The sequence below is a fragment of the Chiloscyllium punctatum genome, chromosome 9, assembly GCF_047496795.1.
Source record: "Chiloscyllium punctatum isolate Juve2018m chromosome 9, sChiPun1.3, whole genome shotgun sequence".
Classification (NCBI taxonomy): domain Eukaryota; kingdom Metazoa; phylum Chordata; class Chondrichthyes; order Orectolobiformes; family Hemiscylliidae; genus Chiloscyllium; species Chiloscyllium punctatum.
In genome coordinates this window covers 54,227,536-54,248,635 of record NC_092747.1, presented here as the reverse complement: position 1 = coordinate 54,248,635, position 21,100 = coordinate 54,227,536, and the positions used below count along the sequence as shown (strand labels likewise).

The window sequence follows — 21,100 nt, the reverse complement described above, 5'->3', positions numbered from 1 at the left end:
ATTGACCAAGCTTCCACCATAACCAGGACATCTATTTGTGATGTTGATCAAGATATTGGACAGGCTTCCAGCCATAATTTGCCCTGCTCCTCATAGAATTCCTACAGTATGGAAGCAAGCCATTCAAACCGTGGAGCCCACACCACCCCTCAAAAGGGCATCCTGCAAAGATCCTCCCTGCCCCATCCTGTAATCCTGCACTTCCCATTGCTAATCCACCTAGCCTGCACATCCCTTGACACTCTGAGCAATTTAGCATGGTCAGTCCACCTAATCTACACATTTTTGGACTGTGGGAGGAAACCAGAGCCCTTGAAGAAAACCCACATAGGGAGGATGTGCAAACTTCACACAGATAGTAACCTGAGGCTAGAATCGAATCCAGGTCCCTGATGCTGTGAGGCAGCAGTGATAACCACCTGGTCACCATGTCACCCCTTTGAAATACCTTGTGGGATCTTTTATACCTATGCAAGAGGGCAGATGGGGCCCTGATTAAATGTCTCAAGTGAAAGTCAGCCCCTCCAATACTGCTTCATCTGAACAGCACTGGAATGTCAGCCCTAGTGTTTTATTCACTCATGTAATAAAATGAAACTGGAGTCTGCTGCCTTCTGATATGGAAGCAAGAGTGCTACAAACAGAGACTTGATGTCTATTTAATTTGTCCTTTTTGTGCTTTTGATTAACTAATGTGTAATGCTAAGGCAATGGGTGACTATTGTTCTTCAAGTACTGTAATTGGATCTTTTAAGCTGCGTAAACAGATAAGTAGTGCATCTATTTAATACCTCATTCACAAAATGACACCTGTGGCAATATGGCAGTCCCATAGGCTGCACTAAAATGTTCATCGAGATAATGTGCTGAAATCTACTTGTGAAAAAAAATCCAGTTTCACATCACCATTGGTGCATTTGCTTCATTTGAAATCTTAAAAGGCAATGTGGAAATCACATAGTCAAATTAAATAGTTACTGTCCTAAATGTGGTACTAGGATGCTCAAAAAAGCACGCTGATGGACATGGAGATTGCAGACTATGAACGTCTTGTGAAAGAACTGAACCAGAAAATTACCGATCGGGACAACCGGATTGTAGAAGTGGTAGATGAAATGACATCATGCAAGCAGAAACTAGAAACGATGGATTGTGAAATCAGTAAGTTCAGCAATTTGAGTACTTGGGACACTTTTTTGCTAATCAAACCAGGAAGCAGCAAGAAATCTTGAATGACTGCTACATTCCTATATTTTCTTTTGGTTTCCATTTGTAAAACATAGTAGAATACTTTCCCAGTTCTCGGCCATTTACTAGCCATTCCTAGATTGTGGTCCTTAGTAAAGTGATTAAAATCAGCTGTTTTTCACGATGATATCCTCAGAATTATAGAATGGTTGTAACATAATTTACCCGTCATGTCCATGCTGACAACCTCTGAAATATCAGCTCAACTATTCCCACTTCCTTGCTTTTACCCCTAAAAGTCTTTTCACTTCATACAATTAAGCAATTCCTACTTGAAAACCATATTTGAATCATCTGCAATTTTAAAAAAAGCAGTGTGTTCCAGATCTTAACTACTTCCGACTTTTTAAGAAGGTTTTCATTGTGCTGCCTTTGATTCTTTTGCCAGTTATCTTAAATCATTGTACTCATGTTCAACCGTATAAAACTGTTCGCAATCTCTATCCAGACCTTTCATGATTTTGAATGTATCTTTCAAAGCACCTTTTAACCTGTTCTAAGGAGAACATCCCCAACTTCTTCAATCTGTCCACATAACTGACATCTGTCATCCCTGGAACCATTCTATGAATCATTTCTGTACTGTGTCCAATTCCTGCACAAATAAAGTGTTCAGAATTAGACACAATACTAAGATTGAGGCTGATCCTTTAACCACAGCCTTTATTTATAAAGCCCAGAAACCACTGAATTCTTGCTTTCTCAACCTGCCCTGCTACCTGCTCTGATTTCTAGAAGGGTAACTCCAGGAACTTTTGTTCCTGCACCTCCTTTAGAAATGTATAATTTAGTTTAAATTGCCTTTCCTCATTTGTCTTGCTAAAATATATCATTTTACGTTTCTCAGTGTTAGATGTTTTCTTCTATATGTCTATCCATTCACTTGCCTATCGCTGACCTTTGAAATCTAACATGATCACCACGGAATTCACGAAACCCCCAAGTTTGAAATGATGTGCAGGACACTAGTTCAATGTCATTAATATTGATCAAGAAAAGCAGTGGATCTTGAGGGAACCTAGCTTTATACGTTACTTCAGTACAAGAAACAGCCATTTTCCATTACTTCCTGTTTCTTGTTATGCAGCCTACTTTGTATCCCTGTTTCCAATGTCACTTTTATCCATTAGCTATAACTTGGACGCCTTTTCAAATGTTTTTTGTAAGCTCGTGCTGACACGGGTGCAGCAAGATATTAGGAAGACAAATTGAATGTTACCCTTTATTGCAAAAGGATGAGATTATAAGAGTAGCTTCAATTGTATGGGAGCTTGTTTGGATTACATTTTCAGTAGTATGTGCAGTTTTGATCTCCTGTTCTTAAAAAAGATATTACTGGCTTAGGTGGAGTTAACCAAATTGGTTTTAGGGATTGCAGGATGAAGAGAGATTGGGCAGACCAGAACTCTGTTCTTTGGTGATTTGAAAAGTTGGAGCTGATCTCATTGAAACCTACAAAACATTTAAGGAGTTAGACATGATAGACTTTAGCAAAGTCTAGAATATTGTTTTATTTAAGAAAGATGCTAAGATGTATTGTATATGTAATTTGACAGTAGATGTATAGTTTAATCCAAAGCTTCTCTTAACTTGAAATTATATTACATAAATATATAGTAAATAAATTGTTGTTTAATTTAAATTCTGTATCAATCTTTTCAACAGATTTTGTAACACTACCCTGTAAGAAAAATAACCTGTTTATATGGTTATGTTACAGAATCTCTTCATTTAGCTTTGGAGGAGTACAAAGAGAAAAATACCAAGATGAAACAAATCCTAGTGAAAACTAAGAAGGAGCTTACGGATTCAAAGAGAGCTGTGAGTAACATGAATAAGTCCAAAATTATCTTAATCACTGCAAATATATTTTGAATATAGATATTAATGTTATGAAAATGTATTCATAATTGAGTACAATGTATAAATGGCATATTCATTTCCTGTCAGTCATAGTTCAGGAAATGACACTCACTTCTCTGTAGTGAGACCTAGTTGTGACAAATGTTTGTGAGATTTAAAATATCTACAGTTCTAAGGGGATTCTTTCTTAAATATTGATTTTATTTTTATTTAAAAGGGGTGTTTGAAAGAAATCAAGACTAGTCTTGCAGAAGAGTGAGGGGAAGGTGAGAGATCAGCAAAGGATAACAAAACACTAAAAAGAACCAAAGGGAAAAAAATGGCAACAAACATTTTGCTTTTCAATTAAATCATAATTCCAAAATACTTGAACATATTCAAGTTGTCCACTTATTCTGCATCAGCAGTTTCCCTTTGTGTTAAAAAAAAATTGAAAAAACTTGAGCAGGTTGTGGGGAGGAATTGATAGAAAGAGGTTTCCACCAGATTTTGTGATCAATGAAATAATGCAGAATATCAATTGCAATAATGCAGAATATTATGCAGACTTTACTAGATGCTTACTGATCGAAATATAATTTATCTCCTAAATTTGACCAGTGTCTGGCAGACAGCTTTAGAATTGACATGATTTTATGTTTTCAGGAAGGAGAGCAATTAGCTGTCCAAGCTGCTATCAAGGGAGAACTTGAAGCACACCAGCAGCAAGTGGAAAATTACAAGGTACCTCTAATCTGTGATTTTTAACTCAATTGTTTGAAATACATTATTTGAAAAAAGTTTGTAATAGATACATACAGCACGGAAACAGACCTTTTGGTCCAACTCGTCCATGCCAACCAGATATCCTAACCTAATCAAGTCCCATTTGTCAGCACTTGGCCCATATCCGTCTCAACCCTTCCTGTTCATATACCCACGCTGGTGCCTTTGAAAATGTTGAATATTAACGAGTTTGGCCTTTTTGGTTGATCTGTTTCAGGATTCACCAAGGACTCGGGAAGTGTGAATAACTTTGAACTTCTGTGTGCTGATATTTGTACAGTTCTTTTTGTTATTGTTTGATATTAAGGCTGTTCCTTGTTTTTAATTTTTTTAATACAACGGAAAACAAATAATCCAGAGAATTGCAGATCTGTTATGGCTAAAGGCCTTGGAAAAAGAACAAAATAAAACACCTAATGAGATGTGTGACAAAGGCAGTTGGCATGGATTCACGGCAGGAAGCCTTGCCCAGCAGTTAATTTGGTGTTCATAATGAAGCTTGGCTGACAGTCTTTTGGATACTGTATCTTTAAACTTCAACAAATGCTTTACTACATTGCAGTACATGCTATTATTATACAAGGCAGGAAACATAGAAGTTGCATATAATTTATGCATTGGATTAAAATACTAAATAAAACAAAAGGTGATTGTGCAGAGACCTACTTTTTTTTGTTCATTCATGGGATGTAGGTGTCACTGGCTGGTCCAGCATTTATTGCCCATTTCTAGATGCCTTCAAGATGGTGGTGAGCTACGGTCCATTTTTAAAAGGTTTACCCACAGTGCTATAAGGAGGTTGGGGAAGGGTGGAAGGGGATAGAAGGAGTTTCAGGATCTTGTCCTCGCGATGCTGAAGGAATAGGGATGTGTATTTCCAAGTCAGGATGATGAAAGACTTGGAGGGGAGCCTGCAGGTGGTGGTGTTCCCATGTATCTGCTGCCCTTTTATAGATGGAAGTGGTTGCAGGTTGGAAGATGCTATCTAAGAAGCCTTGATAAGTTTCATCTTGAAGGTGGTACACTCTGCTGCTACTGCGCAACAGTGCTGGAAGCGGTGAACTTTTGTGAATGTGCTGAGAATATGTTGCTGGAAAAGCACAACAGGTCAAACAGTATCCAAGGAGCAGGAAAATCGACGTTTCAGGCTGGAGCCCTTCATCAGGACACACTCTCAACTCTGATCTCTGGCATCTGCAGACCTCACTGACTCCCTTTGTGAATGTGCTGCCAATCAAGTGAGCTGCTTTGTCCTAGATAGTGTCATACTCTTGATTTGTGCCTTGCAGATGGTGGACAGGCTTTGAAGTTTCAGGAGGTGAGTTAGTTACTGCCAGCTTCCAAGCATCTGATATGTTCTTAGCCACAGTATTTATATGGCTAGCCCAGTCCAGTTTCCAATCAGTGACAATCCCCTGAATGCTAATAATGGGAATTCAGCAAAGATAATACCATTTAATATCACAGGATGATGATTAGTTTCTCCCTTGTTGGAGATAATTCTTGCCTGGCTCATGTGGTCCAAATATTACATGGAAGAAATAGAACTTTGTTTTCTTTGAGGAATTACTGGGTTAAAATCAAGCTGCTAATGATAAAACATGTAGAACATGGTGTTTGTCATTGTTTGATGTGAATTGATCTAAAGTCCAAAACTCATACAGGAGTAGAGATCCATTGTTCTAAAGTTTCTTATCGCAACCAATCATTACTGAATTATTTTCTGGTTATACAGATTTTGTTATTTGCCATTATTCCATTGGCCAACTGTGTCAGCATGCTGTTTGCAGTACAACAAAGTAGCGGTTACTTAAAACTGGGTAGTCTGGTGAGGGGTGCTTTGAGAATTTATGGGTAGCTGATGGGTACCTCGCTATATCCCTGATACCCTGGTGTCATGTCTGTGGATTCTGGGGTTAAGATCTCTTTGTGGACTGAAATGCTGAGCACCATGTTCTTATAAGGACCTGCATGAAAGACCTTGGTTATTCCGATCCCACTTTGGGCTTCCTGGTTGGTTGTTGCTCTGGGGCCTCTTGCTGTTCTAGCAGTGGCCATTGCTCTTAAGACAGTAATAGGAAGAACCAACAGCCATCTGACACATCCTATCTTAATGGGGCTGAAGCTGTCATTGCAAGGAGTCATAAAATATGGTCACAGCTTTGATTGTCAGCAGAGGTAATGTTGTCATTGAAATTCTGGACAGGGACTTGTGGATCAAATGTGATGACCAATGATATTAACAGACTGGCTTAACTGCAGATTGCTGTCCAGAGAGCAGGATGGTGTCAATAGTTGGGGAACAGAGTTTGGAGCAGGAATGACAACAATGATTTTAATCTGTCTGATATTTAATTGGCAGAAATCCTTGCTCATCCAGTGTTGGATATTGGATAAGCAATCTAATAATTTTAGCAATAGTGGAGGAGTGAGAAAGTTGGTGATGAGATTGTGTTGGACTTCTGCACAGACAAAAATCCTTCAGATATTATCATCAAAAGGCAGCATGTAGTTAATAAATAGAAAGGGGCCAAGAAAAGATCATCTTTGGTGGAGTGGTGTCAGAGAGAACAGTGCAGGAGTAAGGAGAGAAAATTGTAACTAATTCCCTGGCTATGTTTTGTTTAATAAGAATGGAGCCAGGTGAGAGCAGGTCCACTCAGCTGATGATCGTGAAGAAGCTTTGCAGGGGGGATGGTGTGGTTAACTGTATCAAAAACTGTGGACAAGTAAAGAACATAGTTTACCTTTGTATAGGATTTTATTGTGACTTTAATGAGAGTTGTTTTAGTATTGTGGCAAGGACGCTAACCTGATTGTATAAATTCATACATGAAGTTCCTGGAAAGATGGGAATGGATTTAGAAGGCGACAATGTGTTGGAATATTTTGGAGAGCAGTAAGACTTTAGAAATGGGCTGCTAATTTGCAAAGGTGGTAGGGTCAAAGTTTTTTCTGTCAGAAAACCTGTCATAGCAGCCCAGTTTTGCCTGCATATGAATTTGTTACATAACATTGAACCAACTTTTAACTGTTCTTTACAGGAACAATGCAAGCCAATGTATTGTAGCTAATCAAGAGTGAAACTAGGTGAGGAAACCATGGATGGAAAATAAATACTGCCTCACCAGCAATGTCCCATAACAAAAGAATTACTCTGGAAGTGGCATTTCAATAAAATCAAGTACAGAGGACCCTCGATTATCTGAACGAGATGGGCGGGCACTATTTCATTCGGATAATCGATTAAATGCCTTTCCTCTGGGGCTTGGAGTTTACGTCTGCTCCCCATTCAGGAGACGAGGCAACAGCACATTGCACACAAGCCCCCCCCGTCCAACACTGCCTGCCCTCCAACCCCATCCAAAACCGCCCCCCGCCCACACCCCCAAAGCTATTCAACACCGCCCCCTGCCTGCCCGCAACCCCATCCAATACTGCCCCCCAAACCCTGTCCAACACCTCCCCCTAACCCTGTTCAACGCTGCCCCCCCCACCCCCACCTGGCCTCCAACCCCGTCCCCCAACCCCGTCCAACATCACCTCCGACCCTCACCCACCCTCTCCGTTGCAGCCGGATTGGACACCGACAACAAGACTGCTGCTGTTGCCTTTTTGGGGTAAGTCTCCAAATAGTGCACGTGCACACACGTAGCCACACACAACCTTTTAGTGCAATTTTTTGACAGGCTTCACCTTTACCTGCACAGGACAATTTGGGAGAGATTATCTGGGGAAGGGGGAGTTTAGGGGACACCCTCTGTGGAACTCCAGGGAAAATGTGAGAGAGAGAGAGAGAGAGGGCTGGAGGTCAGTCATTTGGACTCGGTGCCTGTTTAATTATTGTAAACAAAAGACACGATCACTGTTGGAAACACGTCTTTGATGTAATGTTTCTATTGGGACCTAGAGATCTCTTCGGATAATCTGATATTTGGATAATTGATATTCGGATAATCAAGGATCCTCTGTATACTGTTATCCAATATCCATATTTATGCAGTCTTAGTAAGCATCACTAAATAGAAATGAAAATTCTTCATCATTTGACTCTTCTCCTATACTCCAGAAGATGCCAGCAAATTCTGCACCTTTCAGGCTTTGACTCTGGAAAATCAATCCAACAATAAAACTCTAATCTTTAGGATAACAATTCTTTCTCAAACAAAAATTTACATTTTTTAAATTTAATCAGTGTAATTAATGTCGTGACTCTTGATTAAAATGTGATTTTTTTTTTAAGTTCCTCTGTGTGCTTGTAATTCAAAATACCAAGGCAGTAGTTATAAAATATTAAGATTTTTTTTGGAGAATTCATAATTGAGAAATTATTGTTAAATGTTACAGATTCAAGTGGCAGAGTTAATCGCTGAAAACCACAAGCTTCAGGAACAATTGCGGCAAACAAATGAGCAGAATCATCGGAGAGTGAATGCATTTACACAGAAGATAGCTGCTCTTCAGGAAGAGTGTAATGTTGCTAAGGTATAGTCTGGAGTACACGAAACAAATTCAAAATACAATCTTTGTTGAAATGTAGAATAAATTTAAATGTTTCTTTTCAGAAATCAGGTGACTACAGTTTCAATTTGAAAAATAAATACAGCCTTTTTTCTGCCTCTGGCATATAATCAAGTGCCCATATCCATAACTATTGGTCGATTCTCAGCTTCTGATTTGCCTGTAGTTACTATAGAGGATTATTTGATGCAAAACTTAAATTGTAAAGGTCGATGGATTTTCATTCAAGTTTAGCACCCTAGTTATCCAACGTTTTGAAGTTAATGTGCTGTGATTTTCAAGTTGGTTACTGAGAATAGGAAAAGAGACACCTTATGAGAAGATTTAAATTGTATTTAGGAAAATTAATCAATGAAAAATGAACAATTCCTGTTAAAGACACTGGCTCGGGTTTTTGTAATGACAGAAGGTTTTTCCATCACACACAAAAATACCAAAAATGCCCACAAATCAAAGTTTCATGCTACATAGTTCATTTTCGATGTTCACGGGGCCAAGTTTTCACGTCCTGGGCTTCTCCCATGTGGTTCCTGAGCCAACTGGCTATGTAAATGACCAACTGTCCCTATTTAAATGGGATCATGTACACCCAATGTCTAGAGCCCTGGAGCAAAGCAGATCATATGTTGGTGGGGCCAGACTAGAAGTAAGTATGCCAGGTGAATGGGGTGGGATTTGCCTTTGGCATTCTATGGGATTGTGAAAAGTGAGGCAGCAATGTGCTTAAAATGTGCACAAACCCACTGGGCCTGTCAAAACTATTAAAACAACTATCAAGCTGCCAACGTGATCAAACAACTTAGAATGCAAATGTTTCTATTGATAAGAGATTGGTTTTAGTTGAAGGACTTTCAATGTATTCAATGTTTTTTTAAAATTTATGTTGTAATTATGTAATTATATCATCAATAGATATACAATTTTATTTAATGTCAGTATGGCTCCTGATGCTATGCCATGTTGAGTATTTAGTTAGTTGACATGGGGAGTAGGGCAAAAGGTGGTAGGTTGAGGGGTATGAATTGGTAACAAAAAAGGGTGATAAGTATGGGGTAAAGGTTAGTATAAGGGTTAGGGTGGTGGATGGAAATGCTGTATGGAGAATGAAAGGCCATTTGAGTCACCAAAATTTAATTAATCTTCATTAGAATAAAAAGAAAAACAGTGAGAATTATTTCTGAAAATTACTTATAAATGCTAGAAAATTCATTCTTTTGAAATTGCATACTTGCACCAAAGTGATTTCTTGTTCTTTTACAGTCTGAACAGGCTGCAACTGTAATGGATTTTGAAAGTTACAAAGTTCGTGTACATAATGTCCTAAAACAGCAGAAGAGCCGATCGGTTGCTCAGAATGAACATGACTTGACCCAGGAAGAAAAGTGAGTTACAGAGCCTGAGATAATGTCCCTCAATACAGCATCTCTTAGTGCGATTTTTTTTTTGACTTGTAAAATTTACTCTAAGTTTAGTCATGATTTCACACTTATTTAAAATTAGTGGTTTAAGGAGGATCAGAAAACTGTTAAATACTATATTCAGTTTATGGCTTAACTAGTTAAATGAATACTCTTTCAATCAGGGTAAATAGTAACAGTAAATACAAAGTATTAACTGGATCCTTAAACAGGAAATATATATTTTTTTTATGAGCCCTGTTTCTTACAACACCCACACATGATTTGGAGATGTCGGTGTTGGGCTGGGGTGTACAAAGTTACAAGTCTCACAACATCAGGTTATAGTCCAAAAGGCTCAATTGGAAGCACTAGCTTTTGGAGTGCCGCTCCTTCCTCAGGTGCCAACCACCTGATGAAGGAGCGACATTCCGAAAGTTAGTGTTTCCAATTAAACCTGTTGGACTATAACCTGGTGTTGTGTGATTTGTAACTCCTACACAATGTGAGAATTTCTGAATGCCTAATAGATCTTGGGGCTGAGGGCAAGGGGTCAAGTCCGTCTGAAGTGTCTGCACCATTTGACCGCAAGTCACTGTGAACATCAGAAAGGATGTGAATTTCCTGGATCTTATATTCCAAGAGTAGGTCACCCCATAAGTATCTATATTAAGGGCAGTAGATGGGTGGCTACCTGAAAAGTAAGAAGAGGCAGGAGGTGCAGATATATTTATACATGTGCTGCTGTCAAACCAGTTCTTAGCTTCGGAGCTGACACCGTGAAGAAATGTAGTCCTGACACTAATAGCACTGGTAAAGGAATGCACAGGAGGCAACAGGAAAGAGTAGAAAATTCATATTTCATGAACATACAGGTATTTGTGCAGCAATTATCATGAATCCGAAAATTGTTTTGCCCCTCTGATGTCAGAACACAGGACGTCATGGAGAGGGTATAGAAGATTCTACAAAGGGAGAAGGGACTTCATCAGAAATTGTGATATCATCAGTACCCATGGCTGTTTGGGTTCAAACCTCATATAAAGGAAGATGTTGTGGTTGTTGGAGATCAGCGATCTCAGCCACAAGACATGATTGCAGAAGTTCTTCAGGGTAGTGCCTTAGGCGAAGCCTTTTTGCCACTTCACTGCTGTTGGCCATATGTTTAACACCATTTGCGAACCCTCAGACATTGAAGCCATCAGTTGAATTCTACTAGCTGTATCAATACTGTGGAAATAAGAACAGGTTAGATACTGAATTTTGTGGCAATTAGCTTACCACCTAATTCCATAAAGCTTGCGCATAACATAGAAGGCACCAGGAAAGAGTGTGATGGACTACTCTCCACTTTTTTTGGATGAGTGCAGCTCCAACAATACTCAAGAAGTTTGACACAATCCAAAAAAAGTATTCTGTTTGACTGCTAACCCATTCGGAACCATTAATATTTACTTCCTGCAACACCAATGCATGGTTATGGTTAGCAGCAGTGTGCACTAACTCTCCAGTGCTCTTTAAACATTACCTTTCAAATCTGCAACTTCTATCACCTCAAAGGGTAAGGGCAGCAAATAGATAGGAGCACTACTATCTGGAAGTTCTGCTTGAATTCCCACACCATCCTGACTTCGAACTATATTATTGTTCTGTTAGAATAGTTATGTCAAAATTAGGAGCTCCTTTCCTAACTGACTTGAGTGTACCTACAATATGTGCACCTCAGCAGTTCAAGACTGTACTTACGTCACTACTTTCTGCAGGATAATAAGGAATAGACAATAAGCTCTGCAACACCCACATTCTGCAGATTAATTTTTAAAAATTGACAAATGTAAAGTAAGTGGCATGTTGGGGTATATAGTTGAATTATGTTAAGTCAAAGATTGTTTTAAAGTAACGTAATGTCAGAGTGTATTTATGATTTTTTAAAATGTTGAATTTGCTACATCAACAAAATTGCATTGGGTTGGGTCCGCTGAAAGGGCAACAAAGAATAACTACTTTTCAAGAGAAATATTGAAATAAATGTTTGTTAAATAGTATAGTGCCGAAGGTTATCATGTATGTAGGAAGGGTATCAAGGTAAGCATAGAAGTTGGACATAGAATATTACATAAAGGCGAATTTGACCAGTAAGATCAGAGAAGATAAATGTACTTAAAGTAATTTTAAAAGTTTTTAAAATTTTCAAAGAGTGAAATCATTTGGAATAACATGTTTATTTTTATTATTTTCCTCTAAAATGACTCATTCAAGCCAATATGGAACAACAATTTGTTCAATTGAACGTGTATTTTAAAGAAGTTTAAGATGTTCAAAGGCTAAGTTGTAATGGGCTGAATAGCCAGTTCTTGCCCTTAACTAGTTTGTACTTGTTGGGGAATAAAACTCTGGTGTCAGTTTTTCTCTATTCGATTAACGTGTTGCCATTTTGAAGCAGCCCCCACTGCAATCGCTAACCAAACAAAAAATAAAAATCTAACTCATTCCTCCTTTGTGAAATTACATTGCATGCACTATGGGGTTGTTTGGTCATTAACATCCACTGACGTGCTAAAAGCACAGTTGTGCTGAATGAATGTATACATTTTGTCATTTTAGGGAACAGCTTCAAAAGGTGGTTGATCAGCTGAAGGCAAAGTTACAGGAGACTCATTGCAGTCTACAAGCCAATGCGGGTGAGTTACAGGCTGTACAATTGGAGCATGACCTGCTGCTGGAACGGCATAACAAGATTCTCCAAGAAACTGTGTCCAAGGAGGCTGAGATTCGAGAAAAGTATGTTTTCTTTTTGCTTTTTCGAGCTTCTAAAACCAACAGCAGAAGATAGCCTTAATTGGTTATAAGTGCTATAATTCATTTTCTTAAAAGCAATCTCTTGGTGAATTAGTTTGACTAACTTGAAGTTTATACTGTTAAAATTTTATTTGTACTGTTGCCACGTGATATAACAAATATCTAATGTATTATTATGATATTGCATTTTTTCTACACCCTATAAGCCAGACATTTTTCCATTAGTATCATTCAGAACAGAAATTTTGACAACATCCATTTTTTAACCTGGAAAACAAATTGATGTTTTTGCATATTTGATATGAGATGAATGTTAAGTAGGTACATACCTGATAAATCTGGAGTTGCATCAAAGTTATAGTTCTGCAAATTGGCACACCAAGAGATGGTTTTAAGCATTGTGGTCCTGTCATTCAAGACTTTTAAGATGTTGATTGAAATTTCTTCGTAAAGAATACTGGCTATTTTCACATACTTGATGTAAATAAATTAGAGGTGCTCTCTGAATTTTGCTGTTCACAAAGCAAATATTACATGTTTTCAGAAACAAGATCAGAAATTGCTGGAAAATGACGACAGGTCTGGTAGCATCTGTGGAGAGAAATCACAGTGTGACCTGAAATGTTAACCCTTAAAGGGTCACCGGACCCAAAATGTTAACTCTGATTTCTGTCCACAGATGCTGCTAGACCTGCTGAGATTTTCCAGCAAGCTCTGTTTTTTGTTTCAGATTTTGAGTATCTGCAGTTTTTTTCAGGTTTTTATTAAATGTTCAGATCTGCTTCATGAAACTAATTTTCAATACATTTTGACGTCGCCCATTTTATTCCACTATAATTAAAAGTCTAATAATCTTTGCATATGAATAGTCTGCTTTTAGTTGAAGTACAATGGACCATTTAATGATTTATTTATCTCAAAACATCAGCAACTTCTGTTATACAAATCAGAACACCACAAAGTAATTGTGTTACAGAAATATAATTTGTAAATGTGATCTCATTCAGGAATATGTATTATTGTTTACATGTAAGCTTGCACGTGTAAAGAATAATTTCTGTTTGAGGGCAGTTAGTTCACTGTAATTCAGATCATAAATCAAATTGAGATGCTTGGTTAAGATTTTTACCCTTTATGGATTTTATGCTGTTTGACTAATGAAGTACCCACCCATACAACAGATAACTTTACTAAACTCCAGACTTACAAATATGCTACATATAGAATAGGAACAGAAGTAGATATTCGGTCACTCAAGCCTGCTCTGCCATTCAGTAAGGTCCCTATGACTGAAGTGTTTGTATTAAATTCCTCATTTCCATCTACTCCTAACAAATCTTGATTCCCTTCATAACAAAAATATCTACATCTGTTTTAAAAATAATTTTATGACCCTGTCCCTACCTGAGGCAGAAGTTTCAAACCCTGACAAAAAAGAATTTTTCTCGTCTCCATTTTAAAAGGCAACCCTAATTTTAAATTGGTGACCCAAATTCTGGACTCACCCACAAGAGGCAACATCATTTTCAAGACCCGTCAAAGTTTATGTACTTCAATCAAGTCACCCCTCTCTTTCAAATGCCCCTGGAATCAAACTCAGTCTCTCCCACCCCTGTCCTCATGACAGTGCCCATTCATTCTAAGTAATTTAGTAAACTTCTTCTGAACTGCCTCTGTTTCCATTCACATAAGGGGACTAAAACACTTCACCAATATTTTGTGTAACTGAGCAAAACATTCTCACTTTTATCGAGTTGGTGCAGGTATGATGTGCTGTGAGGGTATGAAACGCTGCTATAATCATGTGATATTAGAAAATCCAGATTTGTTGAAATCCTCAATTCAATTGAGTATTTCAAAACTGAACTATTTAATAAAAAGAGAAAACTGAGATGTTGCCGTTGATGTAAATCTACTAAAACCAACTGTGCAAGAGCATGAAGATAAACTAGCATAGTAATCTCTTATCTGTTCACTTAATGCATGGGTGGGGGGTGGAGTCCAGCATGAAATCTTATAAGGAAGATTTACATATTGTTTCATGATTGTGCTAAAATGAAGTTATATTTTTAAATATTGCAGACTTTGCTGTGTGCAGTCTGAAAATGTCTTGCTGAAATCAGAGCATGCTCAGACTGTGAGCCAGATGACTGCCCAGAATGAAGCAGCACAGAAAAGCTTCTGTGAGCAAATTCAGAACCTGCAGGAAGATCACAAGAAGACAGTTGAAATGTTACAGAAACAATTAACTAAAATGGAGGCACAGATCTTCCAGCTTCAAACTGAAAGCAGTTTAGCAAGTAAGTCTCAATGTAGAACCTGTAGAATAGCCATCTGTCAGTGAGAGCCTAAGTCTTTATACAGGGTATAATTTTAGATGAGGGCTGTTGTGGCATAATGGTAGGGTCTGTCTCTCTTTGGGCTAGAATATCCAAGTTTCGTCTCACCTGCCCCAGAGGTGTGACATCACATATGCAAACAAGTTGATTAAAATGACTATAATTTTAGATATATTTAGATACTATACCACGATTTGTATTCTTATTATCTCTAATTTATAAAGCACACTACAGTTTTTAATACAAGTTGTTAAAATGTTGTTAAATGTTGCAAATTAGATACAAACTGAAAGTACTGGAGAAACTCAACAGGTCTGGCAGTATCTGTCTAGAGAGGAACAGAGTTAATGTTTCAAGTCCAATATGATTTCAGAACAGTTCTGTAGTTCTGACAGAGAGTCATATCAGACTCAATATTAATTTGTTTTCTCTGTTTACAAATGCTGCCAAACCTGCTGAGTTTCTGCAGCACTTTGTTTCAGATTTCCAGCATCTGCAATATTTTGCTTTATTTTGAGTTACAAATTAGACAGTTGTGTGAGTTTTTTTAAGTTAACAGAAATATATTATGTGTCCCTTTCAGTTTACCTGTGGTTGCAGCTGAAATAATGCTTCATTAATCTTCTGATTATTCTTAGGATGAGGGCGTCGCTGGCTGAGCCAGCATTTGTTGCCCATCATTTAGTTGCTCTTGAAATGCTGGTGATCTTTCACCCACCTTGAATTGTTGCAGTCCATTTATTGTAGGAATCCACATTGGGGAATTCCAGGATTTTGACCCAGTGGTAATTTGTCATTGTTACATGCATTTCAAATTGACACTTCTGTGTCTGATATTTTCCCATTAAGAGTAAAATATTTTTTATTGCATGTAAGTATTTCTTAAAGAATCCTTTTTATTACAGTGTAATTGAATAACAGCATCATTCCATCTATTTCAATAATGGTGTTTGGGAGATTCTGTTCTTGATCTTATCTGCCATATGTAATGATCCCAGCTAATGTTAACACTGGACAAGTCAGATCACAGAGCAAAACCTGGCTTGACAGACCATAGGCTTTACTTTTAGTTATCTTGGTGGTCAATCACTGAGCAAATTCACAAGAGGCTACCAATGTACTTTTAACAGAACATTAAAGTTTATACACAAAAAGGGAAATTCGCACAAAACAAAAAGAAACAACTTATTTTTGCACCATATAAGAATTATTTGCAACTGTTTTAGTACAAATAGCAGCAATAAAGATGTAACCATTCTTTTTCTCTTCAACAACTACCTTGCAGATACCCAAACCATGGTGAAGGAATACAGTGTTTCCACGCTAAAGTTCCTTCTTCAATTGATACAGCTTTATGTGGTTTCTTTCTGACAAACTTAATTCATGTGTTGCTTGCTAGCTTCAATAAACATATCTTCATGAAGTTCTTAAAGTGCTAACACAACTCATTTACTACTTAACCTATATTCCTTAAACTTATTTTCCATGGTCTTCTGTTTCTGGAGATTCTCAGGACTTTTGTCTCCTGCCCTGGCTGTTCTGGAGATTGCTAAACTGTACTGCTACCCCCCCTTTTTCTGTCTCTCTCTCTCTCCCTCTCTCTCTCTCTCTCTGCCTGTCTCTTGGAAACCTTTCACAGTCACTTCAATGTCTTGATGGTTCTCTCTAAAAGAAAACTGTTTGTTTGTGTCCCTATGCTATTGGATATCTTGTCAATAAGCCAATTATACTTTTTGTCCTTCTAAGCAGTAAGCTATTTGCCTCGAGTGTTTTGAAAATCTCATTAAAATGTATGCAAATAAAGTTCAGATAGCCCAACACAACTGAGTTCAAAGTGATATTAAAGCATCTTTCTCAACAAGTGTAATATAGAAATACAATTCAAACTTAAAGCTAAAGCTTTCTCTGTCCATTTTAGAACCCAATTTTTCAAATAGTATGTCACAAGCCTTCATTTAAAAGTGATAATATCACAACATTTCAGAGTGCATCACAACTGATCAGTTGGAAAACCTGGTAATTCTTCTGGAAGTGAGTTATCTAGTGGGGGAAAGGAAGGTTTGTGGGGAAGACGTTTATTATTTGAGTCCGAAGGTGATCAGACAGTGGTAATGGTGTTAAAGTTAGAAGAAGTGTTGAGAAGATTGTACTGCATATGATATTCAGTCCAGTTAGCCCATTGCAGTATTCTTGCTCCATAGAAGTCTGCTCCCAATTTCTTCACGTAGCCAAATCTATTCTCCTTTAGACAGTTGTGGTTTCCCCTGAAAGGCATCCATAGTAGTCTTTGACTAAATGAAATAATATATTATAGTAGTAAAAGTTGAGGTGAGAATAAGTGGCACATCAGCGTAGCATTTAACTAAGTGTGAGATCAAGGGGAAAAGGAAAACTGATGTCAATAGATATTGGGGAAAACTCCTTGCTGAATGGAGTATTGTCGCAGGAAAAAAGGTGATAGTGGTTGGAGACCAATCATCTCAGCTTGTGGACATTTTGCAGAAGTTCCTCATGGCAGTGTCCTGAGCCCAGTTAGCTTTAGATATATCATCAATTGTCCATCATAAGGTCAAAAATGAGCGTGTTCACAAATGAATCCTCTGAAGTAGGGATATTCACTGATGACTATCCAATATTCAGAATCATTCGTAACTCCTCAGGTACTGAACCAATCTATGTTCAAATGTAGCAAGATCTGGACAAAATTAACATTTGTGCCAGAGATGCCTGGCAAGACATGAGATAATTGAATCATTGTCCTTGATGTTCAATGGAATTGCCATCGCTGAGTTCCTACTGTCAATCTGCTGGGCTTTATCTTTGATTGAAACTTAACTAGAGCAGCAAAAGAATAGAGTCATTGCAAAAGCATATTAGAGACTAGGAATTCTGTGATGAGTTACTCACCACCTGTCTCCTGTAAGCCTTTCCACCATCTGCAAGGCATACTTCAGGATTGTGATGGAATACTGTCCACTTGCTATATAGATATTACTCCAACAATACTTGAAGATTAAGACTTGACAGGACAAAGGATTGATTGGTATGCCACTCTCGTCCTTCAACATACATTCCATTCAGCACTGATACTAACCCAGGCTCCTTTGACAGCAGCTTCCAAAGCTGCATCCTCAACCACCAAGAGGGAAAAGTGCAGCAGGTACATGGGAACTCCACTACCTGCAAGTTGCTCCCCAAGCCCCACACCATCCTGACTCAGAACTCTACCACTGTTGTTTTATTGTGACTGGATCAAAATCATGGACAAGCCTTCCTAACAGCAGTGTGCATGAGTACACAATCGAAGGACTGCAGCAGTTGAAGAATACAGCTCACCTTCACCTTTCCAGTTCAATTAGGGATGGGCAATAAGTAATGGTCTCACTTCAACACCCCCATCCCATGAATGAACAAAAAATGCCCTCTTGAATTTTGTAATTAGGCTTTGTAAGCACTGCAGTGGTTTCGAAAGGCAGCTCAACATGAGCTTCTTGTGAACAATCAGGGATGGGCAATAAGTGCTGGCTGTGTTAGTAATGCTCATAATCCCATGGATGAATATTAAAGAGACACTATTCAATGTCCAGACCCTGCAGAAAAATTTTACAAATACCATCAGGAAAAGAATGTGTAGTGATAGGTATTTAATATTTAAGTTCATATAAATTTTAAGTTCATATTTACCCCATTGTTGATGTAGTTTATGATTTTATAAAGCTAATGTATTTTATTAATATGTCTCTTTCCAAGACTATATGAATAGTTCTGATCAAAGCCTCTACAACATCTTGCATGAATTTCCATAGTATCCATTTAGTGTTAAAGCACCAGTTTCATCACCACGAGGAAGTCTTATTTTTGTTTGCTTTTTTAATTGTGTAAGACCCTGCACCACTTGAGCCACCTGGGAAGATCCTACGTGACAGAAGAAATGTGGAAACATCTGTGATAGATATCAATTCAATTGACCGTGGAGAAGGAGAAGGAATGGAGATGACTGAAACAGAATCTGTATCTTCTTCCAATACCCAAGTTGCCTCTCTTGAGCAATTACTCACTTCCCCTGAGACAGCATTAGGTTGGTTGACAGTTTTAAATTTACAACAGCCTTGGAATGTTTAGCTAATTTGTCTGATATGGAAAGATAATGAAAATATTTATAAAGCAATAAACTTTTCTTTCTTGGTGATTATTTTAAGAAAAATATTTTATTTTATGGGCAATTAAGGGAAATTATTCTCAAAACATACTAAGTCTTTTTTAAATCTTAAAAGTCGTTATTATGTGTTTGCAAAAATTGTTATGAAACATATTTTTGTAATCTTCCTATTGGGAGGATGTTGTGAAACTTGAAAGGGTTCAGAAAAGATTTACAAAGATGTTGCCAGGGTTGGAGGATTTGAGTTATAGGGAGAGGTTGAATAAGCTGGGGCTGTTTTCCCTGGAGCTTCAGAGACTGAGGGGTGACCTTATAGAGGTGTACAAAATCATGAGGGACATGGATAGGATAAATAGATAAAGTCTCTTCCCTGGAGCGGAGGAGTCCAGAACTAGAGGCTAGAGATTTAGGGTGAGAGGAGAAAGATATAAGAAACCTAAGGGGAAACTTTTTCACGCAGAAGGTGGTACGTGTATGGAATGAGCTGCCAGAGGAAGTGATGGAGGCTAGTAAAATTGCAACATTTAAAAGGCATCTGGATGAGTACATGGTTTAGAGGGATATGGGCCGGGTGCTGACAAGTCAGACTAGATTGGGTTGGGATATCTGGTCAGCATGGACAAGTTGGACCAAAGGATCTGTTTCCGTGCTGTACATCTCTATGACTCTTGACTCTAAATGGTATTCTTTGTATATTGAAACTGACAAGGAAAATCTTGCACATTAACATTTTCCCAACAAGGAAAGGCAGACCTGAGCATGGACCATTTTAGGACACCATTTCTATATTTTGTAAGTTTTTGGTTGAGAACAGTTTTGTTACATATCTAGAAATACATCAGCTGCATTTCCCCTCAATGTTGGTGGTTTATTTATGAAGGGAAAGAATTTGGGAAACAGTTAAGAATGCAGATTTAAAATGTCTGCTAGTCCAGGAGTTTAAAAAAAGAACTAGGGAAGCTACTTTTGACTACTACTTCTAGAGAAGAAAAAAGCTTAAGAAAAGCAACTAAAATTCTTCTACACCGAGGTTAACCAGAGAACTGTTCTCCCTATTCCATTGATGATTTGCAGATATTGCACAATGGCAACCAGAGCCAACCAAGGAAGAAATAACACAGAAATTAAATACAGCTACGAAGAGTATTGACCATTTGAATGGCCTCTTGCGTGAGACTGAAGCTACTAATGCCATCCTTATGGAACAAATCACGGTAGGTATACGTTCAGTGGGATGGAACACTTAATTAAGTAGTACCAGATCTATTTATTTCTTCATAGAATATAAGATAAAGTGTAGTTCGTAGTTCTTCAATAAATCTGATTCTTGTTAGATGTTATCTTCCTTGATACCAGGAGTAAGAATCATGTGCAACTCATTTGACTTTAGGATTATGTTATGAAATGTGTAATCCTATATTGTTAGGTACTATAGTGTGTTACAAGAACAGGAAAGAGGGAGGGAGGCCATCTATACATTTTAAGCCATTCCTTACAAGGTATTATAGACATCTCTTTCTGTTAACTGAAATTCTGTGCCATATTTTCCTTCCTCCATTCCGTTTTAATGACAACACCCATTCAGTCCTTCTCCGGCCTGGTCTTTTCTTTCCGGATGTTGCACCTCCTTGTTACCAACATTAGACTCTGTCTGCCTTTTCTAGTTGTTGTACTTTCTCAATTTCCCATTGGTGTCTTCAGGCATTTAGGAAAACCACAGTGAATACATGATTTGAATGATTCTTTTATCAATTATTCAATACAATTTATTAGTATTCTTCTAATCACAGGAAAACTTAATAAATTAAAAAGTCATCTAAACTCAACATTAGCTTGCTCTCTGTCCATGGATGATGCCTGACCCGCTGTGATCTCAGTATTTTTTGTTTTCAGTTCAGATTCCAGCATCTGCAGTAAATTGCTCCTACAAAGTAAATTGTATGTTTCATTACTTCATATCCATTCACAAAAAATACTTTTCAGCAGTAGCCGTTGTAGCATTCGGGTTG

General features: G+C 37.9%; 1 protein-coding gene across 5 annotated transcripts in view; it reads left to right on the top strand.

Annotated features, from left to right (window-relative positions):
* LOC140481407 (GRIP and coiled-coil domain-containing protein 2) overlaps positions 1–21,100 on the top strand; it is a 68,574-nt gene that overhangs the window by 40,787 nt on the left and 6,687 nt on the right. For all 5 annotated transcript variants that reach the window (XM_072577550.1, XM_072577552.1, XM_072577553.1 and 2 more), the window contains 9 exons: positions 999–1,161; positions 2,969–3,069; positions 3,757–3,834; positions 8,224–8,361; positions 9,658–9,779; positions 12,399–12,575; positions 14,676–14,893; positions 18,816–19,010; positions 20,166–20,305. In XM_072577550.1, the coding sequence (XP_072433651.1) occupies positions 999–1,161; positions 2,969–3,069; positions 3,757–3,834; positions 8,224–8,361; positions 9,658–9,779; positions 12,399–12,575; positions 14,676–14,893; positions 18,816–19,010; positions 20,166–20,305 (1,332 nt within the window). The remainder of the gene's footprint in view (positions 1–998; positions 1,162–2,968; positions 3,070–3,756; positions 3,835–8,223; positions 8,362–9,657; positions 9,780–12,398; positions 12,576–14,675; positions 14,894–18,815; positions 19,011–20,165; positions 20,306–21,100) is intronic.